We start from the raw sequence: 25,199 nt of genomic DNA, 5'->3' as shown, positions 1-25,199 counted from the left end.
TTTGTTTAAAGGCTTTGTGTCTGGCAGACTTTATAAATATTACATTTTGACTGAGAATACTATTTCTACACAAAGAAAGTAATTTTTTTTGCTTAAACCTAACCAAATAATTGAATAATTAATCCATTACAAGACCAAACGCAGGTTCTCAGAGGTGACGATTTGTTTTATTGTTTGTTTTACATTACACTTACAGAAAGACATTGTGACCCTGAACTGTTTTTCTGAGTAAAAACAAAAAACAAAACAAAAGCTCCCAATCACTTTTCTTGGAATCAATAAAAAAAAAAAAAATCAGTAATTAGTTAGGTATAAAATGTAAAGGGTAGGCATTCTCCAAAAATGTTTTAAACTCCTTTACAATAAAGAACATGGTGATATAAAGTTTGTAATACCAAGTAACCTTTATTTATTTATTTATTTATTTAACAGCTGTTGGAATCTAGGAAATCAGATATTGAAATGAACACAATTTGACTTGTTTGTTGTTATTTGTAAAATTACAATGACCAGCATTAAACGCACAATCACATTTTCTGAAGGGCAAGGTGTTCACTTATGGGCTTTGTCACAGGTCCTTTCCAAGTCTTTCAATTTCATCAAGGAAGAAGTCCATGTCTTTCTGGGACAGTAGGGGAGAGAATACAGTCACACGGAAAAAGTTGACCTTGTTTCCCAAAGGCTGGTAGCCGACCATCATAGTGCCTTGCTTCATCATACATTCCTTGATGACAGGAGCTACCTTTTAGCAAGAAAACAATACACAGAATTAACTGTACATTTCAGATAATGGGCACACTACAAAAAATGAAGATGCCACATCTAAGTACATGTCAATATGTGTGCAACGGAAGGAATAAAATATCTCAAATGTGGCGGCTAATTCTTATTCAGCAACAGACAAACTTACTTTTGCCAGTTTCTCCTGGTAATCTTCAGTTCCTTCCTTCCCTCTCAAACTCGGTGGTATGAACCAGAAGCAGACATTCACAAACTCTGGCTGTCCGCAGAGACAAATGCAAGCATGGTAATGACATTTTGCAGGTAAAAAACTCAGGTATGCTTTATGAAAAATGTATGAAATTACCATGCTCAAAAGCTGGAACCCCTCTCTTTTCTTCATCTGCTCCACCAGATATCTGCAAGAGAAAAATTTAGCAAAAGACCCAAAAAGTAACCATATTTAAAAAAAAAAAAAAAAAAAAAATCATATTTCTAACATATTAGACATAATTTATTAGTTAGTGAAAACCAAGAGAAAGACAACTGGTTTCAAGGGGTCTTAACTGGATGTGTAAGGCTGATCTTCTGTTAGAATGAGACAAATCTGACTTTACGACTTTACTTGAAGCTCGCCCTGTGACACATCCTTTATTTACCTTGCATGAATAAAAGCCTTGTCTACACGCTCTTCTAAGCCCATGGAGCCAACAGCTTTCCACATCAACCACAGCTTCAGACAGTCCACCTTGCGGCTGCATTGCACAGACTTATCCCCAATGTCTAGGTTCACATCGTAGAACTTATCTTGCTGGAAGAGGTATGTGGCATTGGCACTGTGGCACTGCTTCAACAAATTCTGGAACAAAGTCAATGATTGTCAAAAAACGTACAAACCCAAACTTTATGATTATTAATTCTGCAGCCTTTAAATTGTGAAGCCAAACCGTGGTGTCCTTCAGGAGTAAAGCAGAACACTGCAGGCCAGCCACCAGCATCTTGTGGGGATTCCATGCTACTGAATTTGCTCTTGTTATACACAGAAACAAACTCTAATCAACATCACAGCCTTACACTGTATCTCCACTCATGTACAAGCTCATGTACATTTTAATACCTGTCAACTCCTTTCATCAGATGTCTGTGTTTCTTAGAAAAAAGCACGCTCCCTCCCCAGCAAGCCTGACAAAAAAAAGATAAAAGATTCTCACAAGGTTCACAAAACCAAGTCTCGTCAACACACATCAGTCTTCCACAAGTGCACTCACATCTACATGCATCCACAGCTTGTGTTTATCACAAATATCAGCTATGTGATCCAGCGGGTCAAACACACCCTGCACTGTGGTCCCTGACATGCAGCTTACAAGAAATGGGACTGCACCCTAATGGAAAACACACAAAAATACAATTAGAGTCAGGAGATGATGATTAAAAGCTACATGTTACATTTGATGAAAACTAGCTAAACATCAGCAAATCTACCTGAGATTTGGACAGCTCTATTTTTTCATCCAGATCCTCTGGAATCAGACGACCTCTGCAGCACAAGAGACAGCATTTAATTAGATGAAAGGTATTATTTTTACTTGGCACAACTCCAGGTTACAATAGATCAAGGTGTAACAATTATTTCAATACAGAACATGAATCTATTATTTACAGCCCCAATCAAAAGTTTAAGATCACTTGAAAAATGGCAACTCTGTTGTGCCTGAAAACGGCCTGTTTCATTTTAAGCGTTGTTTTCAATATTTTGAAATTGCTTTGTCTCACTCCCATTTCTTCTTGTTGCATTTTGAAGCTCTACTTGGAACCTTGTTAAAATCCGACCATGCAAAATATGATTTTTTTGGCCATTTTTCTAGTGTTCTTAAACTTTTTATCGGGACTGTATTTTGAATAATTATTGAGTCTATAGAAAAGGTCATATAACATCTGCAAGTTGAGTTTTATGAGCATTCGTTTTGCAATTGTATAAATTAAGGACAGAAGAAAATTCAATTTCTTTAATGCTCAATATTCTTTCAGCGGGCAACTGATAACTAACAAGTCATCCAAAGCATCCAAGATGGCAGCGCACACGGACGCAGCAGCTTCAGCCTCTCCAATTAGGCGTTTTTCTTTCTGCAACGCAAAACTTACCTACAGTCATCTGGAATTATGCAACATCGGCTATAACAGCCAGATCCCCGTTACCAGTGATTATCAGAGGATCAACAACATCCCCCCGGAGATAGCGAGAACACCGGGCGCTCCGTGGATTGTTATCGGCTCTGCCAAGCAACCCAGGCGGCGGACAGGACGCAAAAAAAAGCGGGGCTGCCGGTCAGGCGTGCGAGCCAGGCTAAAGAAGCAGCCTTTTAAACCACCGCTTCCAAGCATCTTCCTGACCAACGCACGCTCGATCGTCAACAAAACAGACGAAGTGAACCCACTTCTCCCCGCACAGCCACTCGTCCGCGACTGTTGTGCCTTGGTCGTCACAGAGACGTGGCCACAAGAGGAAATTCCCGACGCCTCGATGCAACTAGCGGGCCGCACAATGCACCGCAGCGACGGAAAGGCTACAGCAGGTGAAAGCAGAGGTGGAGGTTTGTGCATTTACACACATAACAACTGGTGCACAAACACCAAGATAATCACCACAGTCTGCTCCCCGGACATAGAGACGATGTCTGTCGTGTGCAGACCCTTTTACTTGCCTAGAGAACTGCCTGTAGTGCTAATCACAGCAGTCTACATACCTCCAAACGCTAATGTTAGCTCAGCCCTGGCCCACCTGCACGACTCGATCTCTGAACAGCAACGGAGATATCCAGAGGGAGTACACATCATCGCAGGGGATTTCAACAAAGTGTGCTTAACAACCGTGCTGCCTGCATTTGTTCAACATGTGACATGCCCTATGAGAGGGAATAACACACATGTTTACTCAAATATCAACCAGGCCTACAGATCTGTTCCCCTCCCACACCTGAGCATGTCCGACCACCTCTCTCTGCTTGTTGTCCCCTTATACACACCACTCAGTAAAAGGACAAAGCCCACAATCAGAACTATTAGCACCATTTCTGAGGAAGCTCTGGCTCAGCTGCAGGACTGTTTTGCCCTCACAGAGTGGAGTGTCTTTGAACATGACGACCTAGAGACTCACACAGCTGCAGTGCTGTGTTACATCATGTATTGCATTGACACTGTCACCACGGAAAAGCGGTTCCGCGTCTACCCCAACCAAAAACCCTGGATGTCGAGTAAGGTTCAGGCATTGTTAAAGGCACGTAACTCTGCATACAAATCTGGGGACCAGAATATGTACAGAAGAGCAAAAGCAGACCTTAAAAAAGGCATCAGAGCAGCAAAACTGGACTATTCGAGTAGACTGTCAGATCAGCTCTCAGATAACGACCCCAGAAAGGTATGGGAGGGCCTGAAACACTTCACCAATTACAAAGGCAGTGGGACAAATGCAGATAACATGGACATCTCATTAGCAGAAGAACTAAATAACTTATTTGCCCACTTCCAGAGAACTGTAGACACCCCTACCATGCACACTGCCCTGCCCATAGCCTCTGATCACAGCCCACACACATTTACCCTCCAAGAACTCCAGGTTCACAGTTTGTTCAGAGCAGTAAATCAGAGGAGAGCTGCTGGCCCTGACGGAATACCTGGGAGAGTGCTCAAAGTCTGCGCTGACCAGCTGGCTCCTGTGTTCACCAGACTATTCAACCTCTCCCTGTTACACTGTCCCTCACTGGCTGAAATCTGAAACAAAAGTCCCAGTCTCCAAGTCCACCATGCTCAGTGGCCTCAATGATTACAGACCCATTGCACTGACACCTGAGTTTGCAAAGTGTTTAGAGAAGCTGGTCCTATAGCTCATTAAGGACTGCCTCCCACCCAGCTTTGGTCCACCGAGGATATAATTTCCACTGCCCTCCATTCTGTTCTGCATCACCTGGAGAATCCTGGGGCTTCAGCGACGATGCTCTTCATTGATTTCGCTCGGCTTTCAATACCATCACCCCAGACACTCTTGGACTACAAACACATCCGCCTTAGTGAAGAAAGCCCAGCAGCGCCTCCATTTCTTGAGGGTCCTGAGATGGAACAGGCTGCAGACTAGTGTCTTTCTACCGAGCCACAATTGAGAGTGTGCTGGTGCACACTGAAGAGACTCCAGAGGGTCATCAGAACTGCAGAGAAGGTGATCGGCTGTCCACTCCCCTCCCTGGACTCCATTGCCACCTCTAGATGTCTCTCTAGAGGCATGGCAATTATAAAGACCAACTTCGTCCTAACCACCACCAATTCAACATCCTGTCCTCTGGAAAGTGGTTCAGATCCATCAGGTGCAAAACATACAGACTAAAGAACAGCTTTACAGGGTTCTTATTATGATGCCCATGTATACACCCCCAACAGTGAATAATGTAACTAATACATTGTGTATATAGTGTTTTTATATTCTTCTTTATATATTTCTTTACTTTTGCACCTTTGTGGTCTTGCTACCTACTTTCTCTGTGCAAGCAACTGTACAATGACAATAAAAAAGTTCAATTACTTGTCGTCCACTTTCACAAAGATGACGTTGTCCAAACCAATCCCCAGAAATGCAGCGCCTTTCTTTACAGAGTAATGGCTCTGAAAAAACAGAAGTATGTCTGTTTCAACAGTGTCATGAAGTTAGAAATAAACCTGATGAAGCTTCCATTGGATCAACAATACACCTTGACAAACAGGTGAACAGTCGCCCTCACCTCTGGAGATGTAAAGATGCTTAGCCGTGGGAGAGCCCACACCCCCTGGCTTTTGACCTCTGGGAAGCGTTGATAGCGTGCGAGGTTCATGGCATACATGTTGGAGGTTGAGCCCCCCGGACAGAAAATCCCATCACCCTCTGTCCAACCAACCAGCTGACGTAGGCCCCTGAGGACCTCGTTCTCCATCAGCACAAAGACTGGGGCTGCCTCATAGGTGAAGCTGCAGTTGTCACAGAAAACGTCTGATCATGTTATTTGCTGGATTAGCCTCGTCTTCATTTTATCTTTCAGTTTGTAAATCTCTGCAGCGCTGCTCTATGAGTCAGGAAACCTTCCTTGCTTACGAACCAATATATAAAAAACCCACAACATTGTGAAATATGTCATCAGCATTGGTGCCAAGAAGCACCACTCAAACAGTGCACCCAAACATCCTTTTGAAACACTTTGACTTTATATTTTTGCACATGCTTTCTAATAAATTCGGTTTATTAAACACTGATACACTAAAAATATGCAAAATACCTAAAATAACCTCACTGTTGGAGGTTATTCTTTCTGCTTATTCCTATTTCTAGAGTATTTCTACAGTTTGCTACCAAAGCAGAAACTCTGATCTCCTTTGATCAGTGCCTAACACATTTTATTGTTCAATATTCTTACAGGCTTAACCTTCCATCCCCTCAATATTTATCTTATCTGCTCCTTCTTACAGATTAGTGTTGAGAGCCTCAGTGAGGAATCTTCCAGCCAAGGAATGATAGTCCACCCCACCGTACTGTTGATTAAAAAAATGTGGGTGACCTGAAATTAACAAAAGAAATAGTCCCTTCAAGATCGGACAAGTGCCTGTTTGTTTAGCTCATTTTTCTACTTACTTGTTTTAACGCTGTACTTGGCAACATCTCTTACTCTCTGGAGGAGCTTGTCCCGTGGCTCTCCTGTCTCTCTCACCCCCAAATCCAGGAGCAGAGCCAGCTCCTCGGGCTCTTTCCACTCACAAACCTGCACGAGGAAAGTGTGGATTATGAAGTTTGTTAGCTACCGCAGACAGGGAAACTATTTTGTGCTTCACAAGATACCTTCTGTTTGACATCTGTGCCATTGGAGAGCACTTCCTCCATAATAATTTTGAAGGCTTCATTTAAGAAGAACTGGCCTTCAGCATGGTCAATGAGAGGCTCATTCAGGTCACGGAGACTAGCTTGTTCCATTATCTCTTATGTGCTGTTTAAAAAAAACATGAATACTTTTAAATTCAAAAGGTGTGATAAGAAACAGACACATGGTGCAAACGTCATACTACTAACCTGAGAATGGAGACGGGTTTGTGCTGCTCTGAAACCAGACTGCAGAAAATGGCTACAAAGCAAAGGTAAGGTGGCAAAAGAGGGAGGGAGGCAACCTTTGTCCCACACTTCTAGTTAATGTTATCTGAGCTGAGAAAAGACAATGGGGCACACACATACACTCAACTGTGATTTATGGGCTCACAAAAGTTCATTTTTAGAAGGTCAATATGCTTTAGTAAGTCATAAGTCATGTATAGCACTTTAATGGATAAAACTTTTGTGGATTCATGAAATGATTCTCATCAGTTCACAACAAAGAGCATCAGATTAGCTTGTGGGTGAACATTGTTAAAGGCAGTCGTTTTACTGTGATGAGTTATGGAGTGTTATGCAATAGAGGCTGTATATCTGCTCTGATATGCATGAGAAGGTAAATGAATCTTAAAAGACACAAGTCAGCCTCTACAGAAACTCTATGAAACATCAATGCAGGAGCAAAGCGATTCCCAGATTGCTCAGACAGAAAACCTTCATAGTTTTACAGAAAAGAACTCCTAGGATTGCTTTGTTCCCAGTTATGGCTTCTTTTCTTCTTCCAGCTGTGATTTTTATTTATTTACCTTTTTAATGAGCAGCAACAGCTAACGTTTAGGAGAAGTTTGCAGCTAGTCAAGGACGAATGTACGGTCATCAGCCACCTCAATAGGTACACCCGTTCAACTGTTCGTCAATGCAAATGTCAGCCAATCAAAAGGCAGCAACTCAATGCATTTATGCACAAATGGTAAATGGCCTGTATTTGTATAGCGCTTTTACTCAGTCCCTAAGGACCCCAAAATTCAGTCATTCACCCATCCACACACACATTCACACACTGGCGATAGCAAGCTACATTGTAGCCACAGCTGCCCTGGGGCGCACTGACAAAGACATGTTCGAGGTGAACTGTTAAAGTTCAAATTGAACAACAGGAGGACAAAAGATGATTTAAGTGACTTTGAGCATGACGTGGATGTTGGTGCTAGACGGGCCGGTCAGAGTATTTCAGAAGCTGCTGCTTTACTGGGAGTTTCCACCACGACCAGGGTTTACAGAGATTGGTGCAAAATGAGAAAATATCTGGTTCTATGGGTAAAACAGCACTGAGAAAAATGTAACTGATGTAATCAACACGTACCAGTGGGGTGACAGCATTACCCCATCATTCTTTTACGGCTGAGGGGTAAAAAAGCAAAAAAAAAAAAAAAAAAGGATTTCTATAGTCTCTTATGTTTCTGGGACATTCAGTGATGCTTTCGTCTGTGGCTGAACTTGCTGATCTGGTTACTCTGGTGATTAAATTCAAATACCAAAAAAACCCCCAAACATTTACACACCAGTTTATCAGCCTTCAACTCGATTTCACACCATTTTCTGTCCAATCACCTGTGCCCCATTTGCAGTGGCTCAATTCTTAAACACTGGTTAAAAAATTAAAAATAAAAATTTTTTATTTTATGGCAGTTGAACGAATAATACAATTACAAAGAGTTATTTCAAGTGGTACTAAGGTTCTCCTGCTTCTGTCCTTTGCAGATGTTTTCCATGAAAGAGTTTTGAAAATGTTCTTTTCTCTGCTGCTTCATGTGGACCGCTGAGCTTCATCCCTAAGATGAATAATCCCAACATAAAAAGAAAATACCGTTCAAATGAAGTAAGTACAGCTTGCTTTTCATTATCTTCTCAAATGAAAGGTGAATAAAAATCATACTACATATACCACAACAGAAAACAGACATAAAAGCAACTCTTGTAAGAGATTTCATGAAACTTCTGGCAAAACTTCTATGACTTTCCTACGATAACTGTTAATGCATCATTTAAAAATGTACAGTATAAAGTACAGTAGTGCTAAATGCAGAGTAGTAAACAATAAAATCTTGTTCTTGTTTAAGCCCTGATATTTATGATCTGACTTGTCAGTAAAAACATTTCCTTTATACTCCAAGCAAGTAATCAGTCAGTCTTCAACAGGAAGTCGATGCTTTCAGGTGGCAACATCCACTCTCCCTGACTGAGAAGTGAATGCAGTTGAGTGGGTGTGGCTTTTTCCCTCTGTGAGTTACGCCAGTGACGCAGCATGGCAAAGACTCGCTCCACATGGAGATTATGGTCCTCTTCGATTTGCTCCAGTTTTACAGATGAGATTTCCAGAGCTTCTCTGCCAATCGCCCTCCAAGATTTGCCGATGGTACGGGCCACAGACATCAGCTGTTTCTCACTCACCATGCCAGAGCCTGTGGGATGAGGCCGTTAAAGTATGTGACTGTTTTACAGAGTTTGACAGTGGAATATATTTCAGTGCATTGCCACTCACCATTGTTGCAGATCCTTTTGTTTGGAATGACATCTGGTATCTCAGGCGCTTGTTTTCTTTTTTCTGAGGTTTCTTTCCCCCCTTGGAAGTGAAAAAAAAATCTTTATATTTATAGATCAGAAATAGAAATCTAACTGGAATAAAAGATTGCTGAAAACGAGCAAATTTTAACCTACCCGAGGACCGTGTGTTGACTTTCAGTTTGTTAATAAAGTCAAGCCTTGGGAAGGTTTCTTGCAAGGCGTTATCCTTGAAAAGCTCCAGTAGTTCTTTTGCTGCTTCGGGACCTCTCTGTATGACGTGATCCAAAAGCTCTGTCACTTTTTCACTAGGAGTGCGGCAAGATTTCACGTGCTGGTAGGCGTGAAGAGGCAGCAGACGGCGAGCATCTGCATGCTGGAGTACAAAGTCAGGATCGGCACTTAGGATTTCTATAAGCTTTGGCTTCTGACTTCTGAGTAGCTGGATTTCCTCTCCTGATTCCTCAGCCATGACTGATTTAAATCAACTCCTGGCAAAACAAGTTGATGAAGACCTCTTTTAATAAAAGTATATGTGACATGTCCAACAAACTCAACCAAAAACCTTTTGACTAAATTAAACTTTCAAAAAAGTAAACAGCTCCAACATCCATCCATTCTCCAACATTTCTAGTGGTAATAATTGTAGCTGTGACGCTATTCTGCTAAATGTGCTGCAGACAGCAGGGAGTGTATTGGAACCAGAGTCAGGGTCCCTCTGCTGGTCAAATAGGCAATGACAGCATGTCTACATTCCCACAAGCATTCATTGCCTTCTCATTATTTTAAAAACAAAGACAAAGAGTTTTCAAGTTGCTGCATGACCGATAGCATGTGCATCAATGCTTATATATCTGTTCTAAGCCAATACTAGCCAATGACATTGCTCACTTGATATACATCTATCAGGCTCTAATGCAACACTTAATTGTCCTGCACATGCCTGCATAATCACTGCTAAACATATTCCTGGCTGCCTTTTAATTTACGTGGCTATGGAAAAATGTGATATTCTCACATTTATTTTAATGACTCATTCAAGTCTCTCCAATAATCCAGTGGATGAAGAATGTACAATGGGAAATATTCAAGACTGTTTAAGATATCTAATAAATAAATGTTTCAATTTTGCAGCTACTTTTTTAGTATATAAAACTGTAACATTTAACATAAATTAACATGTAATATGTAACATAATATGTTATAACGTGTTGAAAACCACAATCTCTGATGACAACCTCTGACAAAATAAACTCACCGGCCACTTCACTGGGTATACTTGTGTGACTGATCCTTAACTCAAATATTTAATTAGCCAATGATATGGTAGAAACTCAGTGTATTTAGGTATGTAGATACAGTCAAATTCAACCTCAGAACAGGGAAGAAAGTTTGGGATTTTCCCACAAATCCATGTTACATTCCTCTAAAAGTCGAGGGGATGCAGGGAAGTAACAAAAAGTATCTAGGTTGGGGCAAAAAAGAGACAAGGAGGCAAAAATATAGATGAAATAGTTTTTTTTTAAATTAATAACTATACTAAAGAAGACAGACAAGTCACTATATGCATCAAAAGATTTAATGCATAAGAGCACATCAAAAAGGTTAAATGGTTAAAAATGTCCTCTGCTCCACAGAGCAGGCATAAGCAGTTAAGCCATATGCAACTCAGCTCACTACAAAGGCTCTCCAGGACTGGAGCTCACCTGATCCCTGATCTTAAGTACTCAACGCCTAATTGTTGAATAGAAAGGACAGCAGAGAAAGGGCAGCATCTACGGCTGGAAAGAGAGCAAGTCATGCCCAGCCATGGCCCTAACAAGCCATCTTTAGAATTTACAGAGAAAGATCAGAAACAGAGAAAGTATCACGTGAGTGGCAGTTCTCAGAGATTAAAATACCCATTTGCATCGGGTCATTGAAATGATTTAATAGAAGACTATAAAACATTGCCTGATCTGATGAGTCTCAATTTCTGCTGCGACATTTGGATGGTAGGTTGAGAATTTGGCAAAAAGACAATAAATGATGAATTTAGGCACCTTGTAGTGGTGGAGAGCCTACCTATACAACATCTCAAACTGGTTAGTTGAACATGTCAATGAGTTCACAGTACCCAAACGGCCACCAAAGTCACCAGATCTCAATCAAACAGATCACCTTTGGGACGTGGCAGAATAGGAGAGATGCATCATGGATACGCGGCAACTGTGTGACGCCATCACGTCATTATGGACCAAAATCTCTGAGGAATGTTTCAGCACCTTGTTGAATCAATGATACGAGGGGATCCCACCCACTGCTAATGAAGTGAGTGGTGAGTATTTCACACTGTGATACACGGGAGTTGAATAGTGCTTATCTTATCTGTAGCTTCGGACATGAAGAAAATTAAGTGGCATTAATATTTTTTTCAGTTCAAGCATAGACCAGTAACTGTAGCATTGTTCAAATAAGCGTTAATACTGATGTACACAGATCAGAAATCACAGCACGTGCACAATCACTGATCAACTTTTTTTCTTTGCCTACGTGACACGACCACGTGCTTACAGAGTTTATTACTTTCAGTGCGTGAAGGACGCAAAGCCTTTGTTCTACATCCAGCACTTCAATTCGAAACCCCTTTAATCTCTGCACTTCCTGGGTTTGTGTGGCATCTGTGGTCGATCACTTCCAGATGCGCTTTACAGACTCGCTTTCATGCCCCAAGCAGGCTACAGGCGGAACGTATTTGTGCTTTTCTCTTACCATTTAATGCAACAGCCCCAATAACACAGATGGTAAACAAACGCAGCGTCACAAGTTCACCATCGCTTCTTTTCTCCCGCTGCTTTTCCTTCCTTATTTTATCCGGTCAAATCATTTCCGGTTATTTCTTTCACTAGCATTTTATTTCTGTTTGCTTCCATCCAGTGGGTGGATGATTTAACTGCAGGAAACCGCCCCAGCTCTGAGCATTTAGCGTCACCTGGTGGAGATGCTTACACATTGCACTGCAGTGACATAAGTGTTCTATAATCTTAAATTATACTTAATTAAAAAAAAGTATATAAGACTTTATTATGAAACAGAGACATTTCAATAAATACAAAAAGAAGTGACTAAAAGAATTATATGGGAGGCATAAAAAAACCTCAGGTTATTAAGGAGAATAAGGCAAAATTTGCACAAAAAACTCTGCAGCTTTAAAAGCTCTAGATTTTCTATGTTATAAAGAATAATGGCTATAAAAACAATATACACAGCCACTGCATATGCACAATGCAACACAAAGCAACAGAACTTAAAGTGGATATAAATAATGCAGCATGTCTAATGATAATTTCTTTAGTACAAAAATGAAAAGCAGCAGGGGAGGACAAAATATGTATGTTTAGTTTATTTTGTTTCTTTAAAATTAGCTCAAATTCTGTGGCCAGAAAAACAAAATACACTCACTGCAGCTAAACTGTAAACTAAATAGCTTCTCCACCTGAGCGCCTCCTCAGAGCAAGAATCTCTAACTCTCACGTCGACACGGAGAAATGTGTTGCTGGTAATATTGTGAAAATGGAACGCTGTAAACATGGGAATAAATATTTGATTGTTTTTGGTTGAGCAGAGTCGGCTCGTTGCGTGCATACCAAATAGAACGTGTGCCTGTGTGTGTTTATTGGATGTGCGCACTTGCCAGGTATCATGAATGATGATCTACATTACAGTACATCCAAGTTTAATGTATCAAAAGGCACCTGACTGTTATTGGACAACAATTATCGGGAATCACCAGTCACACATCTGCTCAGCCTATTTACAAAGCTCCAGCTCTGGGAAATGACAAATCAATATCTTATTCCTGAACAGATATTTGCTTTGTGTGAGTGGAAAAGCCTCTCGAGCCCATTTCATCCATACACAGTATACATTCTGAGTCACTGTGTGTATTGGTTGTCTGAATAAAACCAGCTTTTGCTTCGCCTACAGTGGGTGGAAAGACTAGAGCAAATCACCTTATTTATTCTTACCACTGAGGTGAGGCTTCTGTGTTAGAGAGAAATTCATCTTCCTTTATGTACTACTAATGACTTTATTATGTTATAAATTTGAATTATATCCAATCTTGAGCTTCAGCGTAGCAAAGCTAAAAGGCAGCGATCTGCTGATCTCAGAGAATACATACACCGACACTCAGGGAGCTTTCAACTTGAAATGCTGTACAATGTGCCTGCAAAGTGTGCAGTTATTCATTTTGCATCACATTACTGCAGCACAAGTGGAGCATACTCTGTTTGAAAATGACAATGAACTTAGTTTGCCGCTGATCAAGCACGATCCCACTCACACCCTGGTTCTTTGGAGTGGCAAACTCCACTTGTATGTGCATGCTAGTGGTGGATGGTATAATAGCTCCAACTCTCCACACTGCTGATGGAGAATAATGCAGTTTCTGTATGAGTGGCTCTGGCTCTATTCTACAGACCTCTGCACCTGGAAAATTGGGATTTTTGTAGATGAGTGTGTGTATGTGCGTGTGTGTGTTTATTTATGCATGTATACAATTGAAGAGGGAGCCAGCGCAGCAGCTTATCCTCTCCATGCCTTAACAGAGAAATTTAAATTTACATGTAAAGTAAGTGACGAGGGAAATCAATCTTACTGACAGACTTTAGCGCTCCGAGCCACAAGGGACAAGACGGAGTTGGGTCTGCATTTGTGTGGATCAAACACTGCTTTGTACACTTGCTGACAGTACACAAGCTGGGACTTTTATGTTTAGACACTAACATGCACACAAAGCTCCTTCACAGATAAAGTTGTTGATAAAAGAAATGGCACTCTTTTGTTATAACTCAGATATGAGCCTGCAATTTTAAGGGTTCTGCACCAAACTGCTATTCACTAGTATGACTGGATGTGATGAAGTAGGTTCACTGTTTTTTTCTTCCCCTTGTATAATCCACTGTTTATATTTTTTGCAGCCGACTGTAGTACAGATGGACCTCTGCACAGGGAGGCCTTTGATATGTGGTTCCCCCATCCCTTCCCACTGACACACACATACACACCCCGCTCCCAGGATGGGGGTGGAGGGGGTAGAGAGGGTGGAGGGATGGACATATATTTGAGTGGCTCTGACATGTCTGTTTGTTTAACGTGCATTGTATATGAAAGACCAGAGTGAGGGAGGAAAGACCATGGCAGCAGGGCAGCCAAACAGAGCAAACACGCAATGCAAGAGATAGAAAGTGAAAGAGGGCAAAGCAATGCTGCTGTTTACAGCTGGGTAGACAAACTGTAGGTGGAAAGCTTCAGTTTTCAGCACAAACACACTAGATTTAGTATCACAGGCTCAACTCAGACTGTTAGGTAACTCTATCTGAGATGTTATCATGCCTTCTTTTAGAGGGAAGAAGGGTTTAATGCTGGATAACAGCAGGATGACCATCCATTACCATTCATCATGTCATATATATTCTCTCAGATCAAATATATATGAAGCTGTTGTTCATTATGGGAGGAAGACCGTTTGCAGAGGACTTATAGATTGAGCCTGTAATGTAATTGACAGATCCATTAAGGCTGATAGAAGTGTAAATAATTTACCTGTGTGTTCGTGTGTGTTCGTGTGTGTGTTCTCCTCAGCACCCCTACTTAGAGTTACTGAAAAACAGCAAACACAAAGGCATTTTCCCTCCTTTAAGTATAACGAAGGGAGAAGACAGTGAGTCTGACAGACAGAGCAGACACATTTTCAGACAGCATTAAAGCCACGAAGGAGCTCCTGGAGGAAATGGATGTGTATGTGTTTCTGAATGTGTGTGTGTGTGTGTGTTTGTGAGTGTGATGTAGCAGGAGGCTGAGAAAGATTTTTTGAAGGAGGTCAAAGGGGAGCTTAAATAAAGGAGGAAGACAGAGTTGAAGAGTTCAAAGGAGCAAAAAATAGTCACTGCTCCAAAAAAGAAAAAAAGAAAGAAAGAAAAAGCTCTTATCGCATGAGATCATCCAGCTAAAGTCACCCAGAGAGGCAGGTGTCGGCTGATGTCAGCGTTTAATATTTGCTGTAATTCAGTGAAGTCAGCGACTTGTCGAGACCTTGTTTGCAGGATTCATTAAGCGAAGTCTGCGGATAAGGTAATCTGCCTCATTACATTAAAGACAAAGGCACAAAGTGAAAGAGGAGAGGGAACATTTTGCTTTGTTGTGGCTCTACTGCAGTGTGAGCTGACCTCTAGAGGGAGCTCTTATCATTCTAAAGTATCAAAACGCTTTTAGCTGGGTGATGCACTCAGCTCATAATTTAACCATAGCTTTTGTGTGATTTGAGCCATAAAGCTCAGGCTTCCCTCAATCCCTAAGACTCTTTGTTTTGGGCCATGAGACGACACAAAGTCCCTCTGGCAAAAGAGGGCGAGCCAGGTTTCTGGAGCTCCCAAAAGATCAGTGGCAAGAAAGAAACCCACATCCTGCTGGCTTTGGAGTTTGGTCTGTCCTAAACTCAGTGACCAGTGTAAGAATTGGAGAGACTGTGAGAAGACTTGATGCCTGACTTTTTTAACCTCTGGAACACTGAGTAAACATTAAATGCTGGGACTTAACACTGAAGTATTTTAGGCTTGCTGTGTAACCTGGCAAGTATACACTCTTTTTAATGAGATATTTGAGGCAAAAGAAAAACATATGGCTCATCCCTTTGATTCCTTAGTAAGTTCACTGCTAATTACGCCACATAAATCTGTATTACATGTTGTTAATGTGTGAGAATGAGGTTCCAGGATTTTACATAATCACCATATTTGGAAAATAATTGCTACCTGTCTGTGCCCTTATGTTTAAAGTCTGATGATATTAGAATTATGATACAATTCTGAACTTTGATGCTATTTCTGCTGATTGCTTTGAAAGTGTGAACATAAATTTGTGTGTGTGTGTTTTTCTTGAGCCAAACTTGCCTGCATGCTGTTTAGTTTCTTTATGATTAATGATATAATACAGAAAACTAAAACTAATAAGATTCTGTTTTTGCAGTTACACACTAGTTATTGCAGGCATACACCATTATGTGTACAGCGGCCACACACACACCCCTCCATTTCTCCATTTTCATATACATATTTATTGAACTATTGATGTTTTTCAGGCTCCAGTGAAAACACTGAAAGAAGTATTCATTTTATTTGTGAATGAAGCACAGATAAAAAGCATTTGGAGGCAAAAGAAAAAGGAAATCCGAACAGTACAAAGGGCTTATTATTGAACTGTTTCCCCCTTGTTCCATCAAGTGAAGACCAATAGTTTTGAAGGCTTAAATGATCCTCTGTGCTCATCATCAACTGAAAGAATCTTTGGAACTTCACTGATCTGATCAATACTGGCGCTGATTGAGACAGAATTAAATTCAACGCGTGTGCTTTCATTAGGAAAATGATATGACTTAGCCAGATGGCTTTCATTCTTTTCAGTCAGCCTCCAACCATCAATGCTGCTTCCATATGCTCATTTCTGTTCAAGTCACCACTTTCAAATAACAGTGTAAGTGTTGGGAAAACAGCAAAATCAATGACCGGGTAAAAACCCTACACTGGATATAATGTTTCCCTCTTATGTTTTTTTCCCCACATCACCCTGAGCTACGTAGGCTAATTAAACTCCAGGAAACAACACAAACTAATGACTTGAGTGATTTGCCCGTGTGTTTGTGTGTTTGTGCAGCCAGAGCTGTGAGGTGGCGTCTATGTCTCTGTGATTTTAAGTGCTTGTGACAGCCGTCACTCTCTCCTGCTGTGTTTCCACTCCACACTGGTGTGAATATGTGTATTTGCGCCTGCGTGTGTGTATAATCATTTTTTGGTAGACCAGATATGCCAGTGATTCATACTTGTGTGTTGCATCACACCCAGCATCCCCAGAGGGAGGAAGTATCTTAACTGATTCAACTGAAAAAACATCTCTACTTCAGAACCTTTAACAGGATGAAGAGTTAAAACATAAAAGAGGTGTGACATATAACTACTCAAATATGCTTCTAGGCTGCTGCCCCCGCGACCCGGCCCCGGATAAAGCAGAAGAAGATGGATGGGTGGAATATGCTTCTATGTTTACTTCCCTGCTTGAGGAGTAACGTAAAAAAAAACAACAACTGACAACTTACTGACCAAATAATTATTTGCTAGAATTTTGTGATGAGTTCAAATACTTTATGAGAAATTATAGGAGAAGCATAAACTCTTGAGGTAAATAATAAAATTGATCTTGGATTTGGAGGTCTTGCATTAGGCATAATTGCATAGGACAGTTAAATGTCACCGGGGAAGAAACACAACATGGGAACAACATGCCAAACATGTCTCTTCTGCTAGGATCTGTAAGCGAATGTTGCTGTTATGTTATATGCACCACAACTCCCAATGGCGCCCATTACAACCTAGTGTTAAGAAAGCTAATCAATATATGAATGACTTAATTCAAAATGAGAAAATTAAGTGATGATTCTCCCCTAGTATAAAAGATGGACATACCAACATGACGTCACCTACTTGTTAGTGAAATTAAGATATGAAATCACAGACATTTTTCACCAAGTCATCTTGATCCGCTAACTCTTTTCCCCTTGAATGCCTAATAGGCGTAACCCTAGTTTTCCTTTCATAAACTGAGTGATTTCTGTTATATTTCAGTCCTGCTTCGAGAACAAAATGAGAAGAGAGATGATGAGAGAGCCTTTATTTGTCAGTTGCAGGTCTTTTGCCCACAACCGAGATGACAGACCTTGCCGACCGTACATACAATACAAACATCACATTGGGGAGACAGGTCAGGCTAGGTAGCGAGGAAAAAAACATCGAAATGTGCAACACAAAAGGATAATACAGCAATGCACAGGTATCAACACACCATAACACAATAAACACAGACAGCAACATGGGAAAGTGTTCCAGTGTGTACATCTGATCTGGGACCGCTGCAATCTTCGACTGCGCCTCCAGCTGACCCGATGTCCACATCATGGGGGAGGTAAGCGTTGGAGGTAGCGTTGGATAGGGAGGGTGATGCGTCAGTGAGTGCTTATCAGTATATGTATGTGTGTGTGTGTCCATAGTTCTCAGCTGAGAACTATGGACAGTCAAAATGATTGACTGTGCATCAGGTAACAATGAGAGTAATCTCTGCATATACAGCTTACCCAGCTTACCCCTGGAAAAAACCCAGAACCTCTTCTAACCAGTCCCGTCTTCTGATATATACTGACGTGTCAAAGCTCAACATTAAGGGTACAGAGGAGGTTGTCAAATGTCGTCTTTATGGGGTTAAAACTGGATATGAGGCGGAGCTGACTGTGAAACCGGACTCTCACTAATTAATTACTTATCAATTACCACTCATTAGCCAATGAGCATTTCAAGGATAATCCTTCTGTCTGAGTAGAACACTCATAATTTATAAAATTGACTTAATGTTCGATTCAATATGACCTGAAGCTAGTGATCGAGCCCATAAAGTCATCAGCGAAGTGTTTACTGAGGTCACAGAGCAAGCCCCCCCCCTCCCAGTGGCCATTAAACAGAATGCAGGATTAAGGCGTGCACATCCTGAAGCTGCATCCATCTTTTACACTGTTTTTGTTCTCTGTATGTTCACTCAAGTTTCATTCCACATTGCCAATTCATGCAAGTCAGACAGACGGTCTATTTTCTTGCCTCACTGCTGAATCTCTGCCCACCTTGTTTTCCTGCTTCCACCCTTTTTCTGCTTAAAAATTCTAGAAACTGAAACTCTCCATACAAGCTGTGGTCATAAAAACGTAGATGCACAGACTCGCTGCAATTATTCAATGTAAACAGATTTTAAGATGTTTCATCGAGCACATTTACTCTGTGCTGCACGCCTTTGTGCATTTTAAGCAGTCCATGAGAGGATTACAGGGCTCTACATGTGGTTCCTATTAGGGGTGCAACGATACACAAAATTTACGGTTCGGTTCGGTTCGATACTTTGGTGTCACGGTTCGATATTTTTTCGATACAAAAAAAATGTTCATGCCTTTTTAATTTGTCATTTATTAAAATTATAAATATATATTTTAACTCAAAAGTACAGTTTTTAAATTTAACCCTAACCCTTGTGCGTGTTTTTTATTTTGACAGCGAATGCGCACCTGCGGACCACTTATGTGCAGCCCTGGTTATTTAGCTCGTCATATTGCAGCCACAGAAATTCTTTTGTCCATGAAACCATAAAGCTGCACTTTCTTTTTGCCTTATAGTCTGATTTGTCATAACTTCTCAGTTTTGTGGTAAGCTTTTCTTTGGCTGTCACTTCTTCACCCTGACCAGTCTTATTTGGCTCAGCAGAACTAAAATATATATCTGTCTGTGAAGGTCATCGTAGTCAAATATAAATCCTGCTGCTTTTACACACGCACTCACATAAGCTCAGCGATTCTCTGCGCGATCAACCTCTCACATGTTTAAGCTGCGGGAGATTTCACTTGTCATGTTTGCATAGTAAGCTAACGATTGATAAGACGATGTCAGAGGAATTGGTGCACAAATTATCATCACTCACAGATCAGTGCTGTCATTGCAAAGTGAAAGCAAAAAAACAAGCGCAAATTCAAACGCGATTTCAATATGTCACATATTGACAGTGGCTCACCGATGCCAATGACATAATTACCCAGCTACATTTCTGAAAGAATGCAAAAGCATTGACATATATTTTTCCTACAATAGCCCGACAGGCAGGGCAGAGATAGACTTTGGTAGCCCGACTGAAAAAAATCGCTAGCTCCGGGACGTCGGGCTAGCGATATTGCGAGCCCTGTATCTGATTGAGGAATCACTCATCTTTGGAAAAGAGAGTTTATTACAGAGAAATGTCTCTTTCCAAAATAAAAGCTATACTATCCGCTTCTTCTGGGCTATATTCTCAGCAGCATATTAAACATATAAGGAGAATCATGTGCTAACAGCTGTCTAAATGACTCGGCTAAAGTTAGTAGCATGCTTGTTGTTTTTGTCTTTGCACTAGGATGATGTCGGCGTAAATGTGCAGTCATATTCGTTGTGTTCCCACTAGTGCTTTCAGGTTAATCTCGTTGAAATGACCTTAACGCCACAACACGGCAAATCTCCGTTAACGAGCTACCGCCGATCGCCCCGTGCATGGGGCTAGACGGCCAACACGTTAACGAGCTAACTGCGCTAACACACTAGCTCCCACCCATGTAATTGAGCATTGCATGGCACATCCAACATACTGTTTTACTTTAGTGCATGACTCGCTTACCTTCAGGGTCATACGTCACATGAAAACCAAAATAATTCCAAACGCCAGATCTGAATGAGAGTGCGGGAGGTCCATGTTGTAAGGAGAGCTTAACTTCTGTCTCGCTAGCTTGCCCTGCGCTCTTCCTTCTGATGATGCTGTCTGTGTTGAGCGCTCAGTGAATCTGCGTTCGACTACTCCGCCTAGGCTGCACTGTCGAGCCTAGGCGGAGTAGTCGAACGCAGATTCACTGAGCGCTCAACACAGACAGCATCGTCAGAAGGAAAGTTGATAAAATAAATTAAAAATTTTGTATTGTTCGATACATATGCGTACCGAACCGAAAGCACTGTATCGAACGGTTCAATATCGATACGAATATCGTTGCACCCCTAGTTCCTATGTGTGCTACTGGCTGCACCCACATCCTCACATACCTCTGTCTTACTGAAAAACTGAAACTGTCCCCATAGATTTCTATCCTATAACCAGACAATCACTTAGTGTCTGGCTGTGGCCTGCAACCCACACACTGCACTATTCCTCACTCGGCCACATAAATGGTATATTATGCAATGGGTGGCCTACCTCAGGTCATTAAGATGCCCTCAGTCAGCAAAACTGGCACATCTGAGTGTGCTGATCAGCCTGGCCCTGTGGTTGGTGGAGGAATGATAACTGCACGCTAATTAAAAAGCCATTCATTGGAGTGAAAGGCCAATTAAAGGCCTAATATTTGATAAGACTCTCAGCTCACTCAGCAGCAAGCCCACCTGGGAAGTATTTATTAAATGTTAATGGAGACTGTAATTAATATCCAGGGTGGATTAACGCGCAACTGAATATCATTCACATTCACACAGAGGACGGGAGAGGGGGTGACGAGTTCGAGAGAAAGAGAACAAGTACAAATGAGAGAACGATATGTAACCTAATATTCTGCATTTGTAAAAAAAAAAAAAAACATCTCTCATGCAGATGTGCCATTCATCGGGAGCATTCCCACCATGAAGCATAAAGTTTTTTTTTAAAAACAGATACAGAAAAAAAGTCACAGAAATATTAAATTCCTTGTTGCAGCTCTCGTTTTCCATTTTCTAAATATAGAAGCCAGTTAGAGCCTGATAACTGGGTACTTGTGCCTCTGTATATTTCTATCCATGCTAATGGGCCATCTGACTACAAAGGGTGTGTGTGTGTGTGTGTGTGTGTGTGTGTGTGTGTGTGTGTGTGTGTGTGTGTGAGTGAGTGATCGTGTTTACATGAGCTTTATTTTTTTGGCTGCTCCTTCTGAATTCAGTTAATTGTGATTACTTGTTTAATTTCCTGTTTTATTTTGAAATTCTGATTTCATTGTTGCTACACTGGTCAAAAAAAGGAACACTCCAGATGAGATCACGAATCTGGTCCATCCAGGGCATCACTGAACTCCTGGAGAGTCTGCTTACATTGTTGTTCACCAGTATCATCCCACACCCACTACACCAGGGTAGGTAGTCTGATAATGGGTTCAAAGATTTCATCCTGATATATATATATGTGTGTGTGTGTGTGTGTGTGTGTGTGTGTGTGTGTGTGTGTGTGTGTGTGTGTGTATATATATATATATACTTTACAGACATTTTTGCATGTGGCTCATATAGAAATTAGAATTCAAATTCCAAAATTTGGTGTAATATACATGACACATAATATTGCCAAAACTATTTGTTTGTTTGCCTTCACACACATATGAACTCGAGTGCCATTCTTAGTACACAGAGTTTAATATGGGAAGGCTCCACAAGTGAGTGTGTTTATGGCAATTTCTAATCAGAAGTGCGTTTGTGAGGTCACACACTGATGTTGCATGAGAAAGCCTGGCTAACAGTCTCCACTTTAATTCATCCCAAATATGTTCTGTCTCTGACTCTGTGGGCACCAGTCAAGTTCCTCCACACTTAACGTCCTCATCCATGCCTTTATGGACCTTGCTTTGTCCACTGGTTCAGTCTTTTTAGAACAGGAAGGGGGCAACCCCAAACTATTCCCACAAAACTGGGAGCATGAAACTGTCAAAATGTCTTAATGGTAAGCATTAAGAATTCCTTTCACTGGAACTCAGGGTCCGAGCCCAACTCTTGAAAAAATCCCACACCATAATCTCCCCTCTAGTAAACTTTACAGTTCGCACAATGCAGTCAAACAAGTGCTGTCCTTCCAGCAACTGCCAAACCTAGACTAGTGCATTTTGTTGTAATACCACTAAAGGCTGATTGTGGAATATTTAGTACCAAGGTGCACAGGTGGCATCCTATCACGGTACTTCACTAGAATTCACTGAACTCCTGAGAGCGACCCCGTTGTTTCACAAATGTTTGCAGAAACGCTCTGCATGCCAAGGTGCTCGATTTTATATACATGTGACCAGAACACAGAACCTTCTTGCTGTGAGGTAACAGTGTTAAACACCACCCACTGCCTTTTCAAAAAGATATGTTTGAAATGTAATTAGTATCACAGTAGTCAGCAACATCGGTCTTTTTGTTACAGAAATGTTTTCTTTTAGCTATAATTTATTTCAATTTGTATGAAATTATCTTTTTAACGATTTGAGTTTTGTGCTTTACGTAAGCAACTGTAAGCACTGAGAGCACAATTTTAAAAAATGTAATTAGTGCCATATATAGGCTACTTGAAACCTTTTGCTTTATTTGTATTGTATGTTGCATGAAAAGAAAATCAGTTCCCTGCTTGGCTGTGTCAACTGCCCTTGTTTCTCCCTCAGAAGATGGCCTCCATTTATAAGTTGTTCTTTTTAGAAAACAGTCCTCATGGTCTTCCTAAGTAGCACAAAGCTTGGGAGAGATTCACAGACAGCAGAGGACAGGTCAGGTTGAACTGTAAATAACCGTACACGGCAGAATGATTTCCCCCAAGAAAATACCTTTTGCTCCTTCGTTTTTCTGCCTACAAATACCTTCGTTTATTGCTGTTACTCTGAGCTGAGTTACTGTTTTACACGGTCTTGGTTGTCTTTCATTAACTTCTCATTGTGATTAGCTGTTTTGATTTTACTTTGACCTTGTTTACATCTCTCCAACAAGTCATTAGGAACTATATAGAGTGTCTTCATTACTGATGGCTGCTCTATTAACCAAGACTAATAGACATGGTCACAGAGGACAGACATGCCAATAGCACTAAAAACGCTAAAGCTAATTATCTAGTGGATTGGGGGGCTGGAGTTAAGGTTATGGCTAAAGACTGAGGGTAGAGTTAGAATTTGGTGAGGTTTACTTGACTTTTTCCCAATAAGCTGTCAGCCAGCCAACGATGCAGTGACCCTATGTTTCAAAAAGGCTGGATGTTCATTGGTTTGGGTGGTTGTGTCTCAGGGGGTAAAGTGGGTTGTCTGTTAACTGGAAGGTTGGTGGTTCAATCTATGAGAATGTAAGGCGATGAGTGCTTAGGCTTAGGAAAAAAGCACTTGTATGGTTGAATGAGGCATGTAAGAAAATACATTGAGTGAAAAAGTGCCATATAAGCGGTAGTCCTTTTAATCTATGCTCAGTGTGTGTTATTTTGACATGTTTCAGGTTTGTGTCTTTGTGTGTATCTGCATATATTATAAGAAACAAACACCATGAAAAATATAAAACTGAGTTAATAACATTTATCTTAATACCATCAATAATATTCATAATAAAGCAACACACCACTGATTTTCATATTGCACACATATGTTGCGCTAGTGTGGCTTTGGATCAGTGTTGCCAACTCCTCAGTAAGGAAAATCGCTATTGGCTGTCCTAAAAGTCGCTAGAAGTCGCTAAATGACGTCATCGCCTAATTTGCATAATTGGTCATGCTAATGTAATTGTAACCTATGTTGTTGGAGAGAGAAATAACATCTTGGAAGAGACATAAAGTCAGTAAAAAACGTCCTAAATGCATTTAGAGTTTATTTGGAGCTACAAATTAAATTTCTTTTAGCAATTATTGTTTTTTAATGTCACAATTCCAACCCTGCTCCTTTGGCTTGGACCAGCAAAAGTGACCCGAAATAGGCACTCTGGGGTAGTTACTTTGTGTGTGTGTGTGTGTGTGTTTGTTTATTAGTAGTTTTAAACCTTGTGATCGGCAAAACAGCATAACAGTAAAAGAACTGACTGAGTAAGAGAAAAGTCGCTAAGGGGGTCTGAAAACTCGCTAAATATAGCGACAAAGTCGCTAAGTTGGCAACACTGCTTTGGATGCCTCTTACATGTGCAGGTCCTGCAAATGAAACCAGGCAGTATTACACGCACCATTGAGAAGAATCAAGGACTCAGTGGTAACCAGTAATAGTTTAATTAATCGATGTATGTGCGTTCCTGAGCATGTGTGTGTGTGACAGAGCTTGTGAGCGTGCATCACTGCATGTTCAACAAACTACATAAATGAAGTGTGGTCAATAACATACACAGCTGTGCACTTACAGTTAGTGTAAATTTATTGTTTCCATGGTCAGTTAGCTGTGTATGTGTGTGCGTGTGAACCAGCGTTAAGACCACAGTAACCAGTAAATCAAACAGATACAGCAGACAAAATGTTAAAAAGTCACTATAGAGGTAGTGAGCCAAGATGGATGAGACTATTAACTGATATAAAGTAAGAATAGGAGGGAAGGCAAACTCCAAGAAAATCAGCAGGAAACGGTTGCTGAACGGCTCTCAGATCAATACTAATAACCACACACAGTGTATGACTCCTCTCATCTCTAATAACTCATATGGCGGAGAGAAGCACACACGGCGAAGAGAGAGGCTAG

The 25,199-nt window shown here is 40.9% G+C and overlaps 2 protein-coding genes across 2 annotated transcripts; both read right to left on the bottom strand.

The window, feature by feature from the left end:
- Positions 1-154: 154 nt before the first annotated feature.
- csad (cysteine sulfinic acid decarboxylase) lies at positions 155-6,890 on the bottom strand. Its single transcript, XM_085443282.1, has 14 exons — positions 6,803-6,890; positions 6,575-6,719; positions 6,371-6,497; positions 6,206-6,296; positions 5,490-5,712; positions 5,294-5,373; positions 2,206-2,260; positions 1,989-2,105; positions 1,838-1,902; positions 1,668-1,749; positions 1,380-1,579; positions 1,088-1,139; positions 911-1,000; positions 155-742 (listed from the first exon to the last, which is right to left on the bottom strand). Exons 2-14 carry the CDS (start codon positions 6,704-6,706, stop codon positions 569-571), a joined length of 1,488 nt encoding a protein of 495 aa, XP_085299408.1. The 5' UTR covers positions 6,707-6,719; positions 6,803-6,890; the 3' UTR covers positions 155-568.
- A 1,253-nt stretch (positions 6,891-8,143) lies between these two features.
- On the bottom strand, positions 8,144-12,021 carry LOC146683942 (uncharacterized). The gene is made up of 4 exons (XM_085443283.1): positions 11,912-12,021; positions 9,317-9,651; positions 9,141-9,221; positions 8,144-9,060 (listed from the first exon to the last, which is right to left on the bottom strand). Exons 2-4 carry the CDS (start codon positions 9,630-9,632, stop codon positions 8,780-8,782), a joined length of 678 nt encoding a protein of 225 aa, XP_085299409.1. The 5' UTR covers positions 9,633-9,651; positions 11,912-12,021; the 3' UTR covers positions 8,144-8,779.
- Positions 12,022-25,199: the final 13,178 nt, after the last annotated feature.

Source organism: Copadichromis virginalis, linkage group LG20, assembly GCF_057382275.1.
Source record: "Copadichromis virginalis isolate Kocher_CV1m ecotype Utaka linkage group LG20, C_Virginalis_male_GT1.1, whole genome shotgun sequence".
Lineage (NCBI taxonomy): Eukaryota > Metazoa > Chordata > Actinopteri > Cichliformes > Cichlidae > Copadichromis > Copadichromis virginalis.
This window is presented reverse-complemented; position numbering and strand designations above follow the sequence as displayed.

Excerpts from the sequence above, each read along its gene's own strand:
- csad (XM_085443282.1), bottom strand. The coding sequence starts at position 6,706 with ATGGAACAAGCTAGTCTCCGTGACCTGAATGAGCCTCTCATTGACCAT. Across the intron at positions 6,498-6,574 it reads GCACAGATGTCAAACAGAAG|GTTTGTGAGTGGAAAGAGCC; the intron begins GTATCTTGTGAA and ends TTCCTCGTGCAG. Across the intron at positions 5,713-6,205 it reads GAGGCTCTCAACACTAATCT|CTTCACCTATGAGGCAGCCC; the intron begins GTAAGAAGGAGC and ends TGACAACTGCAG.
- LOC146683942 (XM_085443283.1), bottom strand. The coding sequence starts at position 9,632 with ATGGCTGAGGAATCAGGAGAGGAAATCCAGCTACTCAGAAGTCAGAAG. Across the intron at positions 9,222-9,316 it reads AGTCAACACACGGTCCTCGG|GGGGGAAAGAAACCTCAGAA; the intron begins GTAGGTTAAAAT and ends TTCACTTCCAAG. Across the intron at positions 9,061-9,140 it reads CAAAAGGATCTGCAACAATG|GCTCTGGCATGGTGAGTGAG; the intron begins GTGAGTGGCAAT and ends CTCATCCCACAG.